Genomic DNA, 24,848 nt, shown 5'->3' with positions numbered 1-24,848 from the left:
ACCTTTGACTGTTGTATTATTGTTTATTGCTCCCAAAACTTGCAGAAGAATTAGATTAGATGGTTTAATCATGATGACACATCGATATTTTCCCTAAGCCCAAGGAGTCTTACAATTTTTAATGTTGCCATGCCTTATATCTCTTTATCTTTAGGCATTTATGTAGTACTTTTCCTTACAACATCTTGCATCAAGTATGTCACCTTTGAAGTGCCACATATTGCCACTTTTGAAAAAAATACAGAGATCAGTGAAGACTCCTACTTTTGAGATGCCCATGTCATAGTTTTTTCCATCTTTCCTGATGCTTATTGGAAACTTAAACCACCCATAATATACAAAAGATCTTAGCCCTGTGTATAAACACATTGCAATGACTCATTTTAAACAGTAGAGAGTTGATCCAGATGCAGATGGTAGGAGCAACTAAACCAGGGATCAGCAACCTTTCAGAAGTGGTGTGCTGAGTCTTCATTTATTCACTCTAATTTAAGGTTTCGCATGCCAGTAGTACATTTTAACGTTTTTAGAAGGTCTCTTTCTATAAGTCTATAATATATAACTAAACTATTGTTGTATGTAAAGTAAATAAGGTTTTAAAAATGTTTAAGAAGCTTCATTTAAAATTAAATTAAAATGCAGAGCCCCCTGGACCGGTGGCCAGGACCCCAGCAGTATGAGTGCCCCTGAAAATCAGCTCACGTGCCACCTTCGGCACGTCTGCCATAGGTTGCCTACCCCTGATCTAAACACTTATTTTGTAACCTTGGGTCATCTGAAGTTCTTCATAGTTTTTACTATTTCCTTGAGCTACTAATAATTTGGATTCCTGATGTTATTACTAGGTTGAAAAGGTCATGTATCAAGCAGGACTACTACAGTATATACCTTACTCAATGTGCAATATTGGTTAAATAAAAGTGCTTCTGGTAGAAGAGGTTAATAAGCAGCATTTTCATATGTTAACAAAAATGGCCCTTCTCTAACAATACACGTGTATCTTACAATGTTTAGTGTTCATCCTTCAAACACTGAATGCTTTGAAAATATTTTATACAGAAACCACATTAGCTTATACATATTTTCAAAACCTCAGATTAGTGATTCTTTTAATCTAAATTAAAATTCCTTCCCGATCCTAAACAGAGTTCTGACTGCACAAAGAATAAGAGTATGAGATTATAAAACTTTATTTTTCCATGGCACTATTATCTATAAATCAGCCCACATAAATTAAAATAAGTAATGTACATAATAGGAATTCCTTGCTGTCCTCCACAGCACTGGTGAAAATATTCCATGCAACAATTAGATACGCATCCAGTGTTGACCAATAAAAAGTTAATTTGATAATTTGAAGATCTTAGGCCACATCTTGTCCAATACAAATAAATCTCTGTAAATATATGGCATCAAATTCTGCTCTAATCTATACACTGCTGTGCAGACCCATTGATTGTGATAGGGAGGTGGGGAATAGTGAAGAAAGTCAGGGAATTTCATCCTTGTCTCTGCTTCCTTCCCAACTGTGCCTCCGTCCAGGTTTCCTGACTCTAAATATTCATTTAAGTCCTTCCCGGAGAATATATTTGTTCTCTTCTCTGCTGCAGTCCACACCTCCTCCAACTCTCATCTCTTCCTCTCCCATTGTGTCTGCCCACTGCAGTCAGATGGCAACAAACTTACAGACAATGGATTCCTCTGTCCATGCCGCTTGATTGAGAGAGAGGAGCATGTAGCTTACAGAAACTCTTTACCCTGCAGCATCTTTCTGTAGAGGTTAAGAGGTTTTCTTTTCTTTGGGAACAGCTCCATGAAATTACATAGGATATAATGATATTAACTAAGGTTTATAAAAACAGAGAGAAGATGGGGGTGGGCAATAAGATGGGGGCAATCTTTGCCATAGGGGCTTATCTGTTGGGGGTGAGGCTGGGCTCACATAGCCTAGTGGGGCTGTCAGTCTATTCCTGGTGCCCAGGAGTCAGAAAAAAAACCAAAACAACCCATTCCTTAACTACCAAGTCCATCAGGAGGGAACCCAGGCCACCCACTCCACTGGGTGGCAGCTCAGGGCCCTCGAGCTAGATAAGCAGGGTCATGGTTCTTCATCTCTGACAATGCCCTGAACTTCTTCCTATCTTCCCCTGGATATCTGCAGAATGGAAAAAGTTAAAAGAAGTGTTTTCAACATTTAGTTTCTGTGGTTGTGGTAGGGTTTGGCTCTTTCCTTGACCGTAGATAACTGCAGCCATTAAAGGATGTTGAAAAAAATCTTTAATGGCCCACAGCTGGGTTGATTGTTACCAGTACTGGTGAAAATTTGGATTCAATTTCCTCAATGCACAGCAGATTATTTAAGAAAGAATTACACAAGCAGTAAGAGGTTATATAATACATCTACCTAATAAGCCTCAATTCCCCAAATGTAAACCCTCAGTAACTATGTTGGCCTTACACAGTATCTTGATTGGCAAACAAAGCACGCATAGCTACCAGTCCTAGAGAGAGAGAGACTTCTTTTCTTCTCTTCCCCTCTCAAGTACTTGGTTTGTCAAATGTCCCCGGAAGCAGGGACTTGGTTACCCTGAGGCCCTCTGTCTTACAGCATCATAGACCTCTTTAGATGTTAATTGGGGAACTAACTAACTCTGTTTAGCATATATACCTCTTGTTTTCAAAGGAGTCACGTGTCCCAGAAATATGCCTGGGGGGTATTACTGTTTTTTTTTCTAATTAATATTTTAGAAGGGACTGCAAAACAGAGACCAAAGATCAGTCAATGTTTACCCTCTCATCAATCATTCACTTGAGCTCTTAGCGTGATGTCATCCAAAAGGGTCATTTTGATCCAAGTCAGTCTGTGCCAAGCTCACTGATGACATGTTTTTGCGTTTTCTTTACTAGGTGAGCTGGTCATCAGCTGATATGTTCCAAAGTTTCATATTGAAAACACACAGAGATAGAATCTCAATTAATCATTTAAGTGCAATCTCAGCACTCTCAGTAAGTTTCCATATCAACTACCTGATACTAAGAGAATCCTGTTCCCAGAATCCTCTAGTAAATTCAGAGGTACCAAGCCATACCAAACTCATGTTCACCACATTCATTCATATCAATTACAGTAATTCATAATAATTTGACACCGTCCGAAGAGAGTACGTTCATAATCTTAAGGTTAAAGTGTGATCCACTCTGATTCTGAAAGGTCTACTGTTCAGCTTGATTCATTTGAAAATGTTTTCTGGGGACTGCCTGTACATGTATACTGACAAACTCCCGGATGAGGAAATGTCACTTTGTTTCTTCACATCATGTTTTATAAGGAGATGTTTGACTAGGTAGGTCACACAGAGATGGAATTGATTTTTTCCCAAAGATGCAGTCAGATGAGTATCCCAAAGTTTGGATGTTTCTCCACTATTTAATCAATCGTGTCTGAGCCCTTTTAGCTGAGAAATCAGGTCAAAACTACTCTGAGAAATAACCTCTTGTGCTTCCTTTTACTACTTCTGCTTAAAGCCAAAGCTGGGAAACAGGCAGGAGAAAATGATAGTTCAGTAAGCTGCATCAAACACCAGAAATCTTTTGTTTAAGCAGGAGTAGGAAAGCTAAAAGTACACTGGGCCTGGAACAATGAAAATGTGTCCCCCACCTTTCTCCCAGAATCAGAAGTGGGTGGGGGAGGTGGGATGTCTGGGCCAGCAGGGAAAAGAAAACCCTTGTCTCCATTAAATTGTACATACCACTCCCCACCTTGTGGGCATTCAGTGCTCTTGTGGTCTTGTGGAGCTGGGTCTCCGGGCTGATTGGTGGGACAAACGGGTGTAGCAAAGCCTGGTGGCCCCTGTACACTTAATGGGATTATTTATAACCCTTTTGCCAGCCCTGGGAACCATTGTGCAAAGGAAGAAAAGCTTCCACTTCAGGATTAAGGACGGACCAAGCCTTTTGGGCTTTGCTCTGGGCATCGTGCTAGTTGCCTTTTGAGGCCAGGAAGGAATTTTTCCTCACTACCAGATTGGCCTAGACACTGTGGCATTTTGGCCTTACTCCTGGGTCACGATCGGTAAATTAGGTTGTCAAGTTCACTTTTTTCACAACTCTTATTGATCAATTACCTGCACTGGGCATCAGCAAAGTCCAGTTACCTGATAAACTGGAATTGGAAGCAGATTAGAGGACGACATCTCCTGAAGAAGGTGAGAATGGGGTTGGAGCCCCTAATGATTGATACAGTGGAAAGACAACCTTGTCTTCCCCATCCGTTACCACTCTGATGAGGCAGGGTGGTGGGATCTCAGAAATGGTGCTGAAACCAGGCGGAACATATTACAATAGGATGACCTGCACTGTATGAATTATTGGCAGATAGTTGCCAGATGTGTTGCTTAATAAAATTGCTGCCTAATTAAACCATACTCTTGATGTCTTGTCTTTTTTTCCCCCTGTAGTGTTCAGGACAAATTCAACTCCACTTATTAGGAGAGTTGACAGTATATGCTATGCATAGCACCACATCACAGTAACAGTTTTCACTTCATAAGTTGTTATCTCAACCTACTAGATTTCACTGCTAGTGTTATTTCCAAGTATTTATATCAAGTAGTCTGTAGTGCATTTTGTAACCCACATATAAAAGGTATTAAATGTGAACAAGAGATTTTAATCAATAAGAAGCTTCTACTGTAATTGTTGCAATGTTAACATATGAAGCTTGACATTGCAAGAAAGTTATTGGGAATCAAATCTGTTCACTTATGAGATCATGATTCAAAATTTGGCTCTAGCATGATTGACTGACTCTTTTTATGCAGATCACTGGATCTTTTTATGCAGTCTGCTTGGCACTCAGCTGATTTCATAACTCAGTACAATCCAATACAAATATAGATACATGATGAGAAGTTTACATTTGTCAGTCCTATCTTAAAACCCCTAAAATTATACACTGGAAGAAAAATACTAAAATGAAATTCATGTAGCATTTTATTCAACAATGAGAATGCAGGCCTATCAGCCAATCATGTGAAAAAGTCAGTGGGAGGGAAAACTTAACCTGGACTTTCTGATACATTCCCCCCCAAGGGCAAACCCCGCAAGAGCCCTGTACATGTTCTGATTCTCCCAAATTTTCAAAGAAATAAGCAGATTTGAGACTACCCATGCAAAGTGCCAGCCCCCCATGGGGTTTCCCTCTTCCTACGGGCAACATGGCTCACACAAGAGCACTACTGTCATTTTCTCGGCAATCTTCAAGGAGTCTTTGTACCTCCTCCATCTCCAAGGAGGATAGCAGCTGAGCATATGATGTTAATGCTGCGATGAGCAATCATAATTTCCAGTGGAAAATCTCCTGAATGTAGCATGGATTTCCTAAAATATACTGTAGAGTACAGTAGAAGCTGCCCAGCTCAATACTCTCATCCCTCTGACCTGAAACTCTACAGAGCTCTTACTGCAGTGTTTAAAACAGAGATGTTCTGTCGTTTTGATGAAGTGAGGACAAAGTTGCTCCAGGCCATCTCCCTCTGGAGCTTTTGATGAAGTTTCCATTTTTTTCTTCCCTTCCTACTTTAAACTAGAAAAGGCTAGCAGTGTATACAAAATTCAGAAAAAAATTGGAGGATGTCGAATTAAGACTAGAAACATTAATAACACTGGTCTACAATTTTTGAGAAGTTGTCTGCTTCAGAGATAAAATGTGCTATTTATTATGTATTTTGATGTGCTGAATTCAAATATGACAATTAAAACAACTGATTGGCTACTGTTTCTAAGATATTTAAGTTTTTACATTTTATGTCTATGTATATTGTATAGATAGTAGAGTTTTAATCATAAATTGTAAACCTAGGTCTTTTCATGTGTTTATGGTTGCTTTACATGATAATATTTCACCTGTCCTGTTTAGGTAACACTTTAAAAATCAGCAAAAGGTTAATAAAATGTATTATGAAACAAAAGGCAAAAAACTATTATGTACATAGTTTAGTCCTACTCAGTGTCTACTCGGCGCTTCTTGGCTTGTCTCTTGTATTCATTAAATGGAGCATCTCTTGTCACTGTCCAGCAATAGTCTGCAAGCATTGATGGGCTCCATTTGCCCTGATAGCGTTTCTCCATTGTTGCAGTATCCTGGTGAAATCGCTCGCCGTGTTCATCGTTCACTGCTCCGCAGTTCGGTGGAAAAAAATCTAGATGAGAGTGCAAAAAATGTATCTTTAGTGACATGTTGCAACCAAGGCTTTTGTATGCCTTGAGGAGGTTTTCCACCAACAACCTGTAGTTGTCTGCCTTGTTGTTTCCGAGAAAATTTATTGCCACTAACTGGAAGGCTTTCCATGCCGTCTTTTCCTTGCCACGCAGTGCATGGTCAAATGCATCATCTCGAAGAAGTTCACGAATCTGAGGACCAACAAAGACACCTTCCTTTATCTTAGCTTCACTTAACCTTGGAAATTTTCCACGGAGGTTTTATCAATGGCCTTGACAAAGATCTTCATCAGACCCAGCTTGATGTGTAAGGGTGGTAACAAAATCTTCCTTGATTCAACAAGTAGTGGATGCTGAACACTTTTCCTCCCAGGCTCCAATGACTGTCGGAGTGGCCAATCTTTCTTGATGTAGTGGGAATCTCTTGCACGACTATCCCATTCGCAGAGAAAACAGCAGTACTTTGTGTATCCAGTCTGCAGACCAAACAAGAGAGCAACAACCTTCAAATCGCCACAAAGCTGCCACTGATGTTGGTCATAGTTTATGCACCTCAAAAGTTGTTTCATATTGTCATAGGTTTCCTTCATATGGACTTCATGACCAACTGGAATTGATGGCAAAACATTGCCATTATGCAGTAAAAGAGCTTTAAGACTCGTCTTCGATGAATCAATGAACAGTCTTCACTCATCTGGATCGTGAACGATGTTGAGGGCTGCCATCACACCATCGATGTTGTTGCAGGCTACAAGATCACCTTCCATGAAGAAGAATGGGACAAGATCCTTTTGACGGTCAGGGAACATGGAAACCCTAACATCACCTGCCAGGAAATTCCACTGCTGTAGTCTGGAACCCAACAGCTCTGCCTTACTCTTGGGTAGTTCCAAATCCCTGACAAGGTCATTCAGTTCACCTTGTGTTATGAGGTGTGGTTCAGAGGAGGAGGATGGGACAAAATGTGGGTCCTGTGACACTGATGGTTCAGGACCAGAAGTTTCATCCTCTGACTCAAGTGAGAATGATTCTGGTGCATCAGGAACTGGCCATCCTTCTCCGTAGGGTACTGGGCGTATAGCTGATGGAATGTTTGGATAATGCACAGTCCACTTTTTCTTCTTTGACACACCTTTCCCATCTGGAGGCACCATGCAGAAGTAACAATTGCTGGTATGATCTGTTGGCTTTCTCCAAATCATTGGCATTGCAAAAGGCATAGATTTCCTTTTCCTGTTCAACCACTGGCGAAGATTTGTTGCACAAGTGTTGCAGCATATGTGTGGGGCCCACCTCTTGTCCTGATCTCCAATTTTGCAGCCAAAATCAAGGTGATAGGCTTTCTGAACCATAGTGGTTATACTGCACTTTTGTGATGCAAAAGTCACTTCACCACAAACATAGCAGAAGTTATCTGCACTGTTCGCACAAGTACGAGACATCTCTGCTCACTTTGGCTAAACAGAAATGTGTCCCTTTGCAAAATCAAACACTGACAAATAAGAGAGCATGACACTGTATGATTTCTAGAGCGGATATAGGGCAATCTGTTCAGCAGAGTGATGTAAGCTTCATTATGATTGCATCATCCATGACTTCTAGGAATAACATGATGCAATTCATATCATATATGACGCAACACCAGCTTCAGATTGCATCATTCATTGTTTTGCCTAAAAAGCAAGTACTGTCCAAACCCAGTCATAGATTTATTCATAGATCCAGTCAAAGATGTATTTTAGTCATTTCTGGTTCACTTATCCTCTGCCATTCCCAAGTCAAGGGTCGTATATACTAACCCAATAGCATATCTTGAAAACTAGAGCCAATCAACAATTTTAAGCATCATTTTCGTTCTCAGTGGCCCAGAATTAGTAAAGTTTGACTACATTTATTTCAGAAGCATTTTGGCTGTAGAGCAGTGTAATGAGAGCACACATTATGCAATACCAAAGTCCCTGGCTCCTACTTCCTCCTCCCATCATCTCCTTCTCAAACAACCCCTCTACTTCCAACAACTTGCCTTATTCCACTTAGCACAAAGATGATCTCTTGTCCAAATGAATTCAGGAATGGGAGGTGAGCTGTGTGATTGCTCATTTAGCTCATGGACTAGTGTTACTGTTCTCTGACTGGATACCATAATATCTAAATACTACATCTGTCTCTGCCCCTACAGTTTTATTTTGTGATTAAACTAATCTCAGATACCGGTCCAAATGATTTTTCCATACAAATAAACCTTAACTTCCCAAAATGTTCACCAAAAAAAGTTAATTAAAAGGATTACGACCATAATCAAAGCAAAATTCTGTATGTTCGTTAATGTTTTTCTTACAGCTACTCCCAGTATGTTCAACTTGCTCCCAATATGATTAATATTAATAAAATTTAAGAAGAGAAGGGACCATTATGATAATCTAATCTGACCTCCTGCATGACAGAGGCCATAGAACCTCACCACACATAATTCAACTAGATTGTAATCACATGCACATCCAATCAATCATTTATGTTTATCCCTTGAAATGAGATCTAAGATAGAAACAACATGGAGAAATTCTAATACTTTCTGTGTCCTGTAAATGTAAATGAACTTAGCGATTGGCTGAACAAGAAGTAGGACTGAGTGGACTTGCAGGCTCTAAAGTTTTACTTTTTTTTCCAGTGCAGTTATGTAAAAAAATAATTATACATTTGTAAGTTGCACTTTCATGATAAAGTGATTGCACTACAGTACTATGCGGTGAATTGAAAAATACAATTTTTTTGTTTCTTTTTTAAAGTGCAAATATTTGTAATACAAATAATATAAAGTGGGCACTGTACTTTGTATTCTATGTTGTCGTTGAAATCAATATATTTGAAAATGTAGAAAACACCCAAAATATTTAAATAAAATGGTATAGTATTCTATTATTAACAGTGGAATTAAAACTGCAATTAATCCTGATTAATTTTTTAATCGTTTGATAGCCCTAATGAAAATATTTTAATAGCACCATCCAGTGCTGCCAGAATCACCTATTGAATGGAGTACAGTCTTTACTGTAATGAAGAATATCAGCAAGATGTCTAGGACACTTGTCATCAAGACTACAGTGTCTTGGCATTTTATGAGGCTATACATATTGAAAAAATCTTTCACTGGCATACCTTTCTCCAGCTTTACACCACCACATCCAGCCTTGATAAGTACCGAAGTGACACTTCTATCAAAAAACAGTTGTTGCTTTCTGTATATGAGGTGCTACATAGCCAAAAATTTGAAGCCTGGGCTCCCAGACTATTCATCACATATAAAACATCCCCCTCTTTTTAATTACAATTTATACTCTCTTGTATCCAAGTCCCTCTGCCTTTGAGCCTTACCTGGACAACTTCAGACAACATTTGGTGGTGGTGGTGGTGGTGGTGTTTTTTTTTTAAGATTGGTGCCATCACATTTAATTTTATCAACTGGTAGGAGGCATTTTAAGAGAAAAAAGTACAGTACATTACTGGCACCCAGACAACTTGAACAGGGCGTACGTAACTCAGTAACTTTTCACCAGCCAGAAAATAAGTTTGCTTCTAAACTTGACTCTTCTGCACATTAAAACTGTGCTACTACAAAGCTAGCAAACTGATCACATGGTGTCAGTATTTAATGTTTAGGGTAAAGTCTATTGTGATTTTTGCAAAAATGGTTTAAAATTAATTTTAAAATCATCTTCCAGTCTAATTAACACATCCTCCACAATTTCTGCATTAACTCCTTGAGTGCTGGCATGCCTTGCACATGCAGGAACTATATGGTTTACTGTACTATGGTAAAGTTCAGTGGAATGTGAGGGCATATGGTATACAATCATTGGGCCATAAGGATGCCAGTGCTGATCATGCACGGCATATGAATACGACACTCAAGAAGCTAAAGGAGAAGACAAAGACAATCTATGGAAAAAGACTAAAAATAATATTAACATTTTCAGAAGGAAAATGGTTAATTCAGTTGTACTTACAGAAGCATCTGCAAATACATCCTATTTTGAAGCAAGAAGGAACAATATTTAAGTAAGGCAGGAATTGGTGAAGGTGCTGTATTTCATGCAGTCTTCATTATCTTAGCTTTGGTTAGGAGATGCATAAACCTATATTATTAAAATGAATGTCCCCAAAAAACAGCCTACTTACCAATGCACAGAGCAGATCAACTGCTTCTAAGATCAATTCTTGGTGTCCAATGCGAGTGACTCCCAGTTCTTCAAGTTCTTGATGAGTGATGTGCAACAGCTGTTCTCCATTGATTTTTTCCCTTTCAAAATTTTTAATGTATTGTTGGAGGCAGTCATCAAGGCCTAGTTTAAAAAAAAAAGCATGTTCAGAGAATGATGGCTAAGAATGTCAAATCTGTAATTCAGTCAATGTACAAATTTTCTTTGGTGCTGAAAAACACTACAGTTTTCAGATTAAGGATGAAAGTGCTTTATAAATCTAAGGTGATTAGTTGACCCTGCAGCATGGTGAATACCAGCTGACAATATGGTTTTTCAGCCAATAATACTTCCACCATTTTAATTTTTATTTAGATATAATTGAAAAATATCCATCGTGGGCTATGGGCACCTTAGCCCAAAATTAAAAGGACCATCAAATCGAAAGCAAAACCAGCAGCTACTCCTAACTTACAAACGAGAAAATGACCAAATAAAAAATTAAGCTCAGAAATTATTCCTTTCCTCCATTAAACATCATTTTTATAGGACCTTTGTGTCTTAGTAAGCAGATGGGCAATGTAGCATGCCCCGAAGGTCGAACTATTTCTTTTCCAAATGATGGAAAAGCATTTCCAAAATGGAGGGCCCATTATGGAGGACACTTTGCCAGAAATTCTCTCTTATGAACCAACAGAGCTCCAGTTCAATGCTGCTGCTGACTGTTTCTGTCTCAGTATCACACAGGGAGAGTCAGTCTCACCCAAAGGCACTTGGGGTACATGGATAAAAATAAACAATTTAAATTCTAATGGAAACCAATAATGACATCACAGTATTCAAAAATAGTATTTGCCAGTTGTATTACATTACTCCCAGAAGTATAATTTTCAAGTATAATAATGCTATTAAAGAAAACATTTAACATTTGGAGGAAATGCTGTCTGAAGGTAGGCTTTCAGAGATCTAACAGGCTATCCAAAGACTAAGCCAAATCAGAGGCATATCCTTCCTGGGATCTCTTTTCTAAGGCTCTCTAATAGTTTGCACTTGAATCGTCTTTCTGTTCCTGAGACGGTGTTAGGAAGAACCTCATCATGCATACTCAGCCTATACAACAGTGTCACTATCTGCGGTGTACAGAAATGCTTTAAAGTTCAACAGACTCATTTACCAGAACTCCAGTAGCAACACTTAAATGTTAAGGTCTCTGCCAAAGACCTAGATTCTTTAATTACACAAATACTTAAGAAAATATACGTGCCTAGAATTATGATGTTTCCATTCCAAATTCAGAGTTCATCTAGCAAGAGTAATGGATTTAGTAGTAGCCATGGTATTCTAAAGCCTATACCAGCAAGAAATGAATAACTGAATCTAAGCATAAATACCTCTCAATCCTCCAAAAACGGTTTCACAGCAACATGTGCTTTAAATTTGAGGCCAGGACAGCTGTTGTGCATATGTAAAATGTTCGGAATCTAAATCAGACCTATTTCTCATCTAGTGAAAGTTCAAGTATCAGAGTTGCCTCAAGGCCTGGACTTAGAATACGGCCAGATGGAACGGTACACTGACATTGGCCTACATTTCCCCCATGAAAGACAAATCTTTTATTTTTATTTTTTTTGCCAAAGTCCACAAAACAATTTCAACCAGCAGAGTTTACCATAGATCTCTCCAGTAAGTTGAGAGGATGTTTGCTTCTCATGCCTTCCTCCTACAATGGAACAGGCAGGGTCAAAACCCATTAATCCTGTCAGTACAAAAAACCCCAGCAGGTCCTGGGCATCTAAGGAAGACAAAGTATCTTTGTGCATTACTCTCCAGGTCCCATAGAATCCACAGAAGCATGGTTCTAAGTAGAAGAGGAAAATCACTGACAAAAATCAAGGAGGACTATATGAAGGTGAGAAAATAAACATACATAAATAGTGGCTGAAAAAGCATAGTAACAAATATGAGTCATTATTTGTCATTGTAGAAATGCTTTGAACTCTCTCACTAACTCAATATAAAAGAAATAAAGAAGTTACAGGAGGCTTCAGTTCCATGATGTATCATGCAAAGGGATGCAAAACTAACTACCATGCTTTTGGGTATCATTTTTTTAGATGCCCCTTTTTTTCCATAAACAACAAACTAATCTTTTAAGCAAGTGGTTTTATTTTAGAAATCAGAAGATGCAGTTTGGCAATGATAAACAGAGACACACATTCCTCTGTGGCAGGACAGGCGTGCTGAATAGAATGATGAATACAGTTCTTTATGAACCTCCTAGAATGCTTCCAGCAATTGATTACTGTCCATTAGTCTATTAATCAGTAAACCCCTTTCAAATAATAGCTCTAATTAAATGTAGTAAACTCTAGTTCATATTTCCAGATTTTTACCATGTATCTTAATACTTATTAGCATAAAACATTGTTGTAAGGTGTGATATAATACCAAGACATTACCAAATATCAGGGTAAGCTGACTTACCAAGAGACATTTCCCCTGAAATCACATCACCATTTGCTCAGAATTTACAAACAAAGTTATGATCTAGAAGGATCTTCTATTGAAAATATTAGTAGAAATCTGAAGTTTAAATCTAGCTCTCCATATCTCCTTTCAGCAAAAACAGCTCATGTTCTCCATTGTTTCCCAACATACATTGGTTTCACATATAGTATCATACCAGATCATAGTGTACTATTTTATTAGCAAATAAAAATGTGACCTCATCCAGACATATAGCAAAAGGAATCTGCAGAGTCAATATGCAAGACTAATTATACACCAGGCCTTCTAAATTAATTAAAAAAAAAAATCAGGCCAGAAGTCTATACGTGCATGCAGACAATTGCAGAATTAGAGGCTCAGTCCAAACCAAGGGTGCAAAACAGCAGTATGGCTTATATGTTAATCTTATACCTGGAGAGACTTCCATAAATAAACGAAAGAGCTACTGCTCCTCCTAAAATGAAAAACCCTAATCCAAACTAGGACAACCTGCAGACACTTCTTAAAATCCTTATATTTATTGAATTACCGATAAGAGACAACAACTTCCACTAAAAGTAATCTTCAAAGCAACGTGATTTAGTTGGGGTTGGTCCTGTTTTGAGCAGGGGGTTGGACTAGATGACCACCTGAGGTCTCTTCCAACCCTAATTTCCTATGATTCTATGTCTATTTGTCACATTCTGAGGTGCAATCCAGACTAATGAGAGATTGTGACACCTCCTGCCCTATAACCTTGGGTGCCTTAAATGTTCTGCTGCTGTGGTTCACAGCCTGGACACCAACAGCCAGTAAACAAGCATGCAGTCCCCTGAGCATCTGCATGCTTTGCAGCTCTGATTCAGTGCTCAGACCCCAGCAACTGCCTACAACAGATTCATTCTAGTTTATTGCCCAGTTACCTTATGCAGGGGTGACCCCAAACGCACTCCCAGTCCCATATTTCCCCAAAACCATCTGCCCTAAAGCATCCAGCCCTTTCCTGGTACACTTAGAGAAATTATTAACTTTGCTGTTTCCTTTAAAGTAACAATACATCAACAGTTTACCACCTCACTGGAGTTAACTAACACTTCATTCTAATCAAAGCAGTGGATTGATTTATAGTAAGAAGTAAAACAAGTTTATTAAACAAAAGTTATAGGTTAAGTAATACCAAGCAGAAGGAATAAAGGTCAGAAAGTATTACAAACAAACCAAAGTAGGAATATGCTTTTAAGAATAAAATGTAATTTCAGCCAATTACAATCTTTGCCTAAGCAGATTTCTTGCTTATAATCAATGTCCAGAGACTTCAATCTCCCTTGGCTGAAGGACCCATCCTTCTGTGACCTCAAGAGCTCTGGCCTCTTTCGTTTTTGAAAAGCATCTCTCTCAAAGTTCATTGAGCCTGCTGCAAGAGGAAGGCTACATGCGGGTGCCATCTCCATCCCCAGTGGAGATTGTTAAGTCACCACCTTTCCCCACTTGCTCTCTTGGTGGCTTTGTTTACCCTACCTGTATTAATCATTGTCTCTGCCTGATGACCAGGCTAGTCAGACAAGCAAATACTCATTCCTTTGTGACCTGGACATGCTGACTGTAGCTACCTTTCATGGCTCTGTTTACCATCTATGTAAACTGCAATCCCATTGTCACTTGTCAAACCGGCTTCATTTGTATTCAAGAGCTGGGCAGACCTGTTATCTACTTCAAAACATTATAAGAGAACATCTATAACTCCACATACAGTATTAATACATATATTTCACAATGATACTAATCACCAGTGTGTCATTAGTTTTCCAATGATATATTACAGGGCATATTTTAAATACAGATCATGAAACCAATGAATTGGTGTACACTGGTCAAGACAGCTGAAATTCATTGCCAGATACCAGGGAGCCCCTTGCCCTCTGGCCTTGGGATGCTGTTATGGTCACATTATTTTAATCGTATGTGATTGAGTCTACTCACACTACAGAGTGAGGAAAGAGGAAAGTTAGAAACAAATGTACTATTTTTGAAGTGCAAAAACAAAGTAGTCAAGAATTGACTGCCTTTCAGATCTTAGATAAAAAAAAATATATTTTGATGCTAAAAGGCTTCCAGTTCAATCCCCTCTGGCAGCTATATTGTCTGTATATGTGTAGCCAGAGTTCATAATCAAAGACTGAAAATAGCATGGAGATCTGATGTCCAAAATTCATGAAATAATGAAAATAATTTGCTATGTGGAAAACCTCAGTATTGATGCCAAAATGGTTATTACATACATTTATAATTTATTCTGATAATGTTAGGTCATTACAAACTTGCTTGCACCTTCACTGAATGAGATACAAGTATTTTCATATGCAGTATGCTTAGAGGATAACATGTTTGTTATTAAAAGAAATGTTCAAGCTAATTTAAAGGAACTGCTAGGAAATTTGCTTCTTTGTCATCTAGGTACAGACTTCAAGTGTCAAAGGGAGATAACACTCTATTTATTACCCCAAAGAATGTTTAGCAGGCTCTGAGATGCAGTTTGTAACTTCTACTTTGCTTTAACATTATATATGATTTTCTTTTATGCTGTTTTGAAAGGTGTATATAAATATTAGTTATTGTAACTGTGCTTTGGATGGATATTGGATAGGAACTGCAAGTTGTAAATGTTATAAACTGTAGATTATAAATATAAAAACCAGTTGCTCAAAGAGCAGGCAACCAATATGATTGCCTTATCAAAACTGAAGACACGCTAGTCTGGTTAAGACTTCACAAAATATTTATGTTTTAGAAAGAAGTCCTAACTTAAAAAAAAAAGTAAGGATGCTCTGTTTAGGACAAAGAGGAACGTAGAGATGTTATCAGAAGTAATAAAACTATGTTGTAAAAATGGTCTTTTTTGCCCCCCTTTTGCAAGAAAAGAGTCTTTGGTAAACATACTCAAAAAGGTGCTAAAAATTTTTCCTATTGAAATAAATTTTTATAAATATTCTAAAATCTTCATTTAACAAAAATACATATAAATGAGAAATATTTTAGAAAAAGCCTTTGTTTATTCCCTAAATGTTTAAAAGGTCACACCAACTTCTTTTGAGATGTATATTTGCAAATGTTATCCAAATGCAAAGCTTCTAATATAATAACTTCCTAATATCATTGCTATAAGTGAAAAGATGCTTTATGTACTAACATGGAATTGAATAACCTTGCTAGATTAGTTACCAATACCAGAAGCCGTTTGTGTATAAAATTATTGACATTTAATAGGGGAATGAATGAGGGCTTGTCTTCACTACCCGCCTGGATTGGTGGGTAGAAATCGATCTCTTGGGGATCGAATTATTGCGTCTCGTCGGGACGCAACAATCGATCCCCGAATCGACGTGCGTACTCCACCAGCACAGCTAGGAGTAAGTGCCGTTGATGGGGGAGCCGCGGCGGTTGATTTGCCGCCGTCCTCACAGTGGGGTAAGTTGGCTCGGATACGTTGAATTCAGCTACACTATTCACGTAGCTGAATTTGCGTATCTTAAATCGATCCCTCCCCCCCCCAGTGTAGACCTAGCCTTAACATAAGCAGTTTCCTTACCAAACACAGAAAGACAAGAATCACCTCTCAAGGATTGTTAAAAATAAAACAAACTTCTAAGGACTCTTTAAAGTTAAATAGTTCTTAGAGTTTTTAAACCTAAAAAGACTAATTTGAGTGTTGGAAAAATCTTTATATAAGGATGCTTAGACTTACCGGAAGCAGAATTTCAGCTGCTATTAAACCCTGATGAAACTAAAGGGATGTCTCAGAAAATGGACTGAAGAGAAGAAAAAGTTAAAACCCCATCCTTAAAAATGCTCTGAAAATTTGGTCCGATCTACTCCACCAAGTTCGGTCAATGTATTTTGCTTTGCATCGGTTTATTTGTTCATGTGTCAACAGTAAAATTTGTCTCCTACCCATATAAGTACCCTGCTGAAGTGGCACAGTAACACCACCTCCCCGAACAGTGCTAAGCCATGGTTGATATACTAGGGTCGACACAGTGCAATTGTAGATACTGTGTGTCCTGAATTGACCCTAACTGTCCTCCAATAGTTAGCTGTCCAACAGTACCTGACAATGACTGCTCTGGTCACAATTCTGAACTCCACCGCCCACGGTCATATAGCCCAGAAAAGCTCCCCTCCTTTAAAGCCCTCGTGTTTTTCTGATGCCTTTTCCTGATTGCCTAGCTTAGCGAGCACATTTAGCAACTCTCCCTTGCTGTGTGCAACTGCCCAACCAACCATGCTGACTACAAGCTTTAGACATTCTCTTACCTGGAGCAGACAGGAGATGTTGGATCTCCTGAGCCTGTGGGGAGAAGAGGCTGCCCAGGTATGGCTATGGACCAGTCATAGGAGCAGGGTCATCTATGAAAAGATTACCCAGGGGGTGCAGGGGAAGGGATATGACAGGCATCAATCAACAGCAGCAGCGTGTGAAAATGAAGGAACTGAGGCAGGGGGGCCAACAGTTGATCTGATACCAAGTGCAGACCTGCTACTTTTACAGTGAGATATATACTGGCGGAGACCCCACCAGCACCCTGAAGACCATTGCAGATACCTCAGTGGAACCCAAGATGGAGACCCCTGCCATGAACAGTGAGGAGGAGGGACATGCAGTGGAGTGCGGGAAGGTCCAGCTATGCCTGAAGCCAGGATCTGTTTGAGACTCCAAAGCAGTCTAACCACTCCCCATTAATGGCCCTAAACACTTGTATGACAACAGCCCCCACTGTGGATTTTTCAACTCCAAAGTCATTTCCCACTGATATTAGCAACCTGGTGTTGCAAGCTTTCACTGTATGATCACCACTGATCTCTCAGCTATCAATCCAGCTCTCATTCTGGTGTCCATGAGCTGAAGGGCTAGCGTGAGCTCGGCACACAGATCCAGGAATGTGGCCTTTCACATCCAAAGGTTCTGCAGCCACTGCTCATCATCCAACCTCCATTATGATGCAATCCCACCAGTCAGTACTTGACTTTTGGGCCCCAAAGTGGCACGCCACCATCTGCAGCTGCTTCCTGATTGTCACCAACAACCTTGAGTTGTTTTTCACTAGGTCCCTCAGTAACCTATCCTTGAAGAAATCATCATGGCCCCCCATTGTTGTGGCTCTCCAAACACCAGAAGATTGTTCATCCCATGTTTGCAATGTTCATGACAATAGAGCAGAGCTGTGCGAGCTCCATGCTTCTGTCAGAGATGGCAGACAGTGTGCAATTTTTAAAAAAAGGCATGAAAATTTGAGATACAGATGGCATGGGATGGAGAAAGTTGTACGATGGGTGTGATGGGTTTCTTCCTTCCCCCCCGGGGTGCCACCTGATGTACTGGGGTACCACTGAGCCCACCTGTTCCACCAGCCTGGGCTCCCTTACCCTGTCCTGCTGAGCCAGCCCCTCAAGCCTCCTCCAGCACACACACAGCTAGGGAAACACCCAGTTGCAGAAAGACACAGACACTGACATCAGCTCTGCCTGGGAAGGCTCAGCTAGGGAATTGCCCAGCACTCAAGTGCACACCCCTACTGGAGTGTAAACCAAAAATTGTATTGTTTTGCACTGCACAAAGAACTGTACAGCACAAGTTCATAAAATTCGCTCCCTCCCTCCATGGGGAGGAAGATATGCACAGCTTTTTGCCCCCCAGTTATGAATTCCACAAACTGGTTTCAGAGAATACAAAAACAAGTTTATTAACTACAAAAGATAGATTTTACATGATTATAAGGGTTAGCAAACAGATCAAAGCAGATTACCCAGCAAATGAAACAAACAAACAAACAAACACACACTAAAGAAACTGGTTACAAGCAGTAATTTCTCACCCTAAATGTTGTTTTAGGCAGATTGCAGAGTTTCTTCAAGGCAAGCTGCTCTTGCTTGCAGCTTAAAACTCCAGGTATTTCTTTCACAGGCCAGACGCCTTCCCAGCCTGGGCTCAGCTCTTCTTTTGCCCATCTATAAAGTGTTTTAGTATTTGTGATGCACTGAAACAGGATTAACTATTATTCAAGTCCCACAGAGGGACTTAGGCCTTGTAAGGCTGAGGAGGAGTTCCATAACCACTGGGCTAAAAGTTTAAGGGAGGCCACCTCCACTCCCCTGCCACACACACACACACCCTCACCATTTTGTGTGAAATTAGGCATGCTTTGAGTATGCTTATCGGATTGGGCCCTGCAGGTAAAATAGACAGGGAAATGCCTGTCTTTACCTGGTCTAAGGATCACATTGGGGTTGGGCATGAGATAGGCTCCCAGGTGCTTAAACTGAGGCAGCAATGCCAATTCCCAGAGGCAGAAACTTAGGGAACGGTGGGACTTCATCTGGGGAAATGTAGGCACTGAAGGATTTTAGACACCTCCAGAGTAAGCTAGCAGTTTAAGTGGGGGTCCGAAAACATCAGTGGTGCCTAAATTTTGGACTTGGGGATCTAATTCCCACTGTAGGTGCCTAAGTCCTTTTGTGGATCTGAGCCTTTGGGCTGAACCTTACCAAGAGACGAGTCCCCCACCAGAGGCAGTCCCACTCTCAGAAGTGTAATCTGTGTTAAAAGCTCTCCTTGGAGAAGCATCCAGAAGAGACGGTGACTGTGGTAACCATTATCGCTTGTTTGTGTTTTGCTTTATTTCATATTGTCTTTTCCTTTCTTTAACTGAGTAGTCATAGTTAACCTTTTTTTCCAATCACAGTGTCCCCATGGCAAAGACCCCCATGTGACTAAAATAGTGGGAGTCATGTTCCTAAATTGACATTGAGAGAGTTATTCAGATTTGGGATACCGTGTCTTGTTTCTCTAGACAACACATTTTAAATATTTTTTTAGAATAAAAAATACTAAACTTGAAACACACCTTTGTACCCCATATTGCTTAAGAGTAGAATTTCACCAGTGACTCCACACACCCCATTTTGATGGAGCTGGGAAAGGGTAGGGGGTAAGATGGCCAGGAATATGCTCTAGGAGCAGAGGTCTCATCTATCTTCTCCTTCATAGTGCGTGTGTGAGGTGCAGCCCTATTCCTAGGTTTAGTTTGTTGCTCCTTTGTTGAGTTAGGTCAGGACTCAGAATGGTAGTGATGGCTGTGTCAGTAAAGGGAACCAGTGAGAGAGGAAGAGGCCCTACAATTACATAAAGTTTATATAAGGAAGAGACCTGACAGTTATGGATGGATTTTTCTCAGAAAATTGGACTATGGCAGACAGCCCAAACAGACATTTAAACTTACCTCAAAGAGCTAAATAAAATACCAAATGAGGGCAAGCCCAGCATTCAAATACCGAAAGACTAAAATCAGTTTTAAGTTTTCCCTCCCAAACAAGAGCAGTTATAAAGGGGCAGATCTGAGAGTCAGAGTCTTTTTTTAAAATCATCTTTAACGTTAACAGTAAACATAAGTGTTAAGTAATTTAAACATATTGAACTTTTCCAAATATACATGAATTTTAAAAACTTCAGGTCAAACTTAATACCGGTGAAAAGTGAATGGGAGACAGCCCAGGCGACTGACCTTTATTTATCCACACACCATGGATAATAGATACTGGCTGCTGGCAATACCACCACACCAGTAGGGCTGAAGCCTACCCTGAGGGAACTGCAGCTGCACATTCCATTATTGGTCTTGTGAAATTTTTAACAAGAATACCCCAGGCAGGACAAGTTGTTATGGATGTGTCTGATGTGACACAAGATTTAAGCATATAATAAATGACATAATATATTTGACAAATTTAGCTGCCTCCTAAATGTGTGCCAGTATATCACAGTTTCTTTGAATTAATTTATTATTAAAATTTAATTATTTTTTAAAAAAATCCTTATAGACTGATTATCAATTTTTGAAAGTTCAGCTACAATGGTTAGTTGTCACTAATCAAATAATGCGCACAAAATTATAGTGTGTGTGTGTGTGTATGTGTATACACACACACACAGACACGTAAATGGATGGGAACACTTAGCCAATCAGATGATAGCTTTCAAAGCTATTTTAGAAGGGTGATTATTCAGTTGAAAGCTACATAGAAGAAAAGATGGACTCAGAATATAGAACATTATTGACTTAATCTGTCATAAAAGCAGTCTTATTGCAGGTTTATGTTGTACATCATGAAAAAGCGATTTTTTCCATAAGCTCAGCAACACAGCAAACCATTTGTTTGATCATACAGGGCAGTGATTTTGCCTCCTGTGGAGTAAGCTGTAAGAGAAAACTAAGTGTAATGAGCAAATTAATTTGTTTGACAGCAAACCCCACATATTTTCACATTTCTTTCTCTATGTATAATCCTGCTTGCTGACCTGTGTTCTCAGCCCTGAAGACCACAAGGAGGAAATGTAGGGAAAGGAGAGAGTTGGAAAGGAGAGGTAGTTTCTTTCAGTATAACAATGAAAAAAAAAAACATTAAAATGGGCTATTATGGTATCTTATCTAAGGCTATTTTAAGGAAGTAATATGCTATCTTTCATATTATTTGTAAATGTGATGTATTTTCTGTAAATACTTCCTATTTTAGATTTTTGTAATTACATTTCTTTTTAAGATCTCTTATGTGTGATATTATGCTCATTAAATTGGTGGTTTTAGAGGGAAAATAAATTCAGTGTGATATTACTGCTGAACTGGCATCTCTTGCAACTTTGCTCCGTTACTGAAAGAAAGTGTGTGAGTAGGGGAAGAACAGGGAGGCAGGCAAAGTTATATGTTGTTCTTTCATTGTGGATATAAATAATATTCCATACAGAAAACTAGTTTAAGAGAATATTCAGTTGCTCTCAAAAGTTAGGAAATGCTAGAAGTGAGGTGGCCTGTGGCTTATAAATGAGCTGGTTGGATTTACGTGGAAACAGTGAAAGGCACCTTCCTGACCCTAGCAATATCTTCATTGCAAATTGCAAGTTCCTGCTCCATACCTGGAAGGCACAAGGGCCCTGCTTCAGCAAAGTACTTACACGCAAGTATAACTTTAATACATGAGTAGTCCCATTCAGTTCAAATGGACTACTGATGTGCTTAAAGTTAAGAGAAACATGCCTAAGTACTTTGCTGAAACAGGGCCTAGACCTGTTAAAACATTAACAGAGCCACCTATTTCTCCATTAACTTCATCATAGAAATGGCTTCACTATCTTGTGCTCAGATTTAAAAATAAAAATGCACCTGAGGTAGGTAAGGAGCATGGACAATTTCAGCATAAACAATTAAAGTGTATCAAAATAATGGGCATCTGAAGACTGATTTGTAATGAAAGTATTATGCAACCTTAACATTGCTCCACAAAGAGCAAAAATGTGTACTATGGTAACAGAGGTTTAAGGTGGGTAGGATTTGTTTCTCTCCTTGGGGACCTCCTGTCTTTAATGCAAGCAGACAAAGAAAAAAAGAACAGTGAAAAGTGAGTGTAGTTAATTGTATTTATTACCACTGATAAAAATAATTGATAAGTTATACAGTGCCTTGCATCTGAGAACCCCTAGCCAGTTTATAATAGTCAATTAAGCTTAGCAACACTTCTATGAGATAGGTACCGATCATTATTCCCCTTTTACCGATGGGGAATATGTTTCCCAGGACACTGCTTTAACGTCTACTCACACTTTATTCTTAATTTGTGATAGCCAGAATCAAATGCTTAGAATAACTTTGCTCTAAATAGAATTTTTTAGTGATAACAATAATCAAACCTACAGTTTCAGCTGCAAAAACTTAATCCTTCTGGGTATATTTATGGGTTTGCTTGGAGTTACAGGTTAACAGAAAGGAGATATACCTTCCACTATTTTCCTAGGAAAGATGCTGATTGATTCCTTTACCATATTCTACATGAAACACCAAAGAGGCTCAAGACAAAAAACTCAAAGAGCTCAATCTATTTAGCTTAGCAAAGAGAAGGGTAAAAGGTGACTTGATTACAGTCTACAAGTAGTATGGGGGACACATTTTTAATAATTGGCTCTTCAATATACCAGAGAATTGGCTCTTCAACTTCTAGACATTCAATGTCTAGAAGTTGAAGCTGGACAAATTCAGATTGGAAATAAGGCATATTTTTTTTTTAAGCGATGAGAGTAATTAACCGTTGGAAAAATTTACCAATGGTCATGGTAGAGTCACCATCACTGTCCATTTTTAAATCCAATTAGATGTTTTTGTAAAAGATATGATCTAGTAATTATTTTGGGGAAATTCTATGGCCTGCGTTATCAAGAAGTTCGGACTAGATAATCACAATGGTCCTTTCTGGCCTTGGAATCTATGAATCTACTATTTAAAATCTATTTTTAAAATTACAAGTATGCAGAATCTGAAACCAGAAATCTTGTGTAAAAATGCTACCATGACCTTGGGTTCAGGAATGCTAGTAGCTGCTACTAGTGAATAGTAATAACAGTAATTACTGAACAAAGCTTCGGATGAAATGTGTCATTCAAATTCAACTAAAGTTTATTATAGGCAACATCAGATTTTTTAAGTGGCATGCACAACAAGACTTAAAATATTTGTTCTTTCATGTTTGTGGAAACTGGTGAAGGGTTTGTGCATTATATAAATACAGTTAATAAACTGTTCACAACAAATTATTAATATCAAATAAGCTTTTATTTCTGTTCTTGAAATGTCTGCAAATAAATAATATTTTTCATTTATTTTGTTCCTTCTAAAATATCTGATCAACGTTTTATGTGAACATATTTCAGCCTGTGGATTGCTCACAAACTATTCACTGCAAATATTGCACTGAACATTGAATATTCAAAATTCAAACATTTTTAACTGAAAACGTAGGTCATGTGATATTTCTGTTCCCTGATTGGATAACTTAAAACTAGATTTCTTATCTGTACACTTGAAATTGTATATTCCAAATATGCTTTCAGTTAATAGTAGACTATTTGCTTAAAACTTATTCTTTTTGCAGACAAGCCTGCCAGGAAACAAGGTCACTAAAATAGGTGCTGAAAACAAAAGTGAGGTGAACGCAATTTAAGCAACTTTATTTAAAAAAAAAAAAAAAACCAAATCAATGGTCACAAAAAGGTGGAGGGGGTGTTTTTTGCACACATTACTTGCTCTGTTCTAGGAAATACTGAACAAATGTGACACGGCATGATAAGGAAATTGTGTAGCTGGTTGCACTAAATGTGCCTTTATGCCAGGTATACTCTATGACAGAAAAGCAAAATCTGCTGTTTTTATGACTCATACTGCTCTGTAATAGCTCTCTGGGGCATGGTTTGGAAGACATTTACTTAATGGTGCAAACAGTATGGCAGCTGACAATGGAAGAATACAGAAATTCACTGTCAAAGGACCAAGCTGTCTCATAACATGACAGCATGTAGTAAGCATACAAAAAAGAATTTCATTTGGGTGGCTCTCTGCTTTAACCATTCACCTAGGGATTAGAGTTTGAGTTCCAGTTTTTTCTATCCTATATTGTTATGAATTTCTCTGAGTATGGCATTTTAGCAAAATTAAGAATTCAGCTATCAGTAAACTAGTGCTTTATTATTGTGGTAATCACTAGTTCCTCCAAGTAACTGAATTATTGGGGAGACAGTGCTAAGAATAATAAAATAATGATAGGCTTAGATAGTCTAGATTGAGAATATAATTTGGTCCAAAGGAAGCCAAGTGGAAGCAAATCAGTGTTTTGTATGCTCATTGACTGCTGCATTAGGCACTATAGTGCTTTCATGCAATGATCCATGAACTTTCTGAACACTATTTTATTAATATGCTCAATGCCCCCTATTTTGTATGTGGGTAAACAATCAAATTATTATCCTAAGGTCACACAGGGAGTCAGGGACAGAGTTAAGAAACCACACATGCAATTCCTGACTCCTTGTACTCTGAAGTTCTGTTGTTTCACACCCTGGCTCCACTCTGTAAC

General features: G+C 38.8%; 1 protein-coding gene and 1 long non-coding RNA gene across 2 annotated transcripts in view; one reads left to right on the top strand and one right to left on the bottom strand.

Moving 5' to 3' along the window:
* Nucleotides 1-24,848, bottom strand: part of LOC128843372 (connector enhancer of kinase suppressor of ras 2-like) — a 530,962-nt gene that overhangs the window by 364,849 nt on the left and 141,265 nt on the right. The window contains exon 2 of the mRNA XM_054040175.1: nt 10,396-10,559. Within this exon, the coding sequence (XP_053896150.1) occupies nt 10,396-10,559 (164 nt within the window). The remainder of the gene's footprint in view (nt 1-10,395; nt 10,560-24,848) is intronic.
* The window catches only part of LOC128843373 (uncharacterized), a 236,307-nt gene that overhangs the window by 179,661 nt on the left and 31,798 nt on the right, over nt 1-24,848 (top strand). The window lies entirely within an intron of this gene.

Source organism: Malaclemys terrapin, chromosome 9 (genome assembly GCF_027887155.1).
Source record: "Malaclemys terrapin pileata isolate rMalTer1 chromosome 9, rMalTer1.hap1, whole genome shotgun sequence".
Lineage (NCBI taxonomy): Eukaryota > Metazoa > Chordata > Testudines > Emydidae > Malaclemys > Malaclemys terrapin.
The sequence above is the reverse complement of the archived record's forward strand: the minus strand, read 5'-3'. Positions and strand labels throughout refer to the sequence as shown.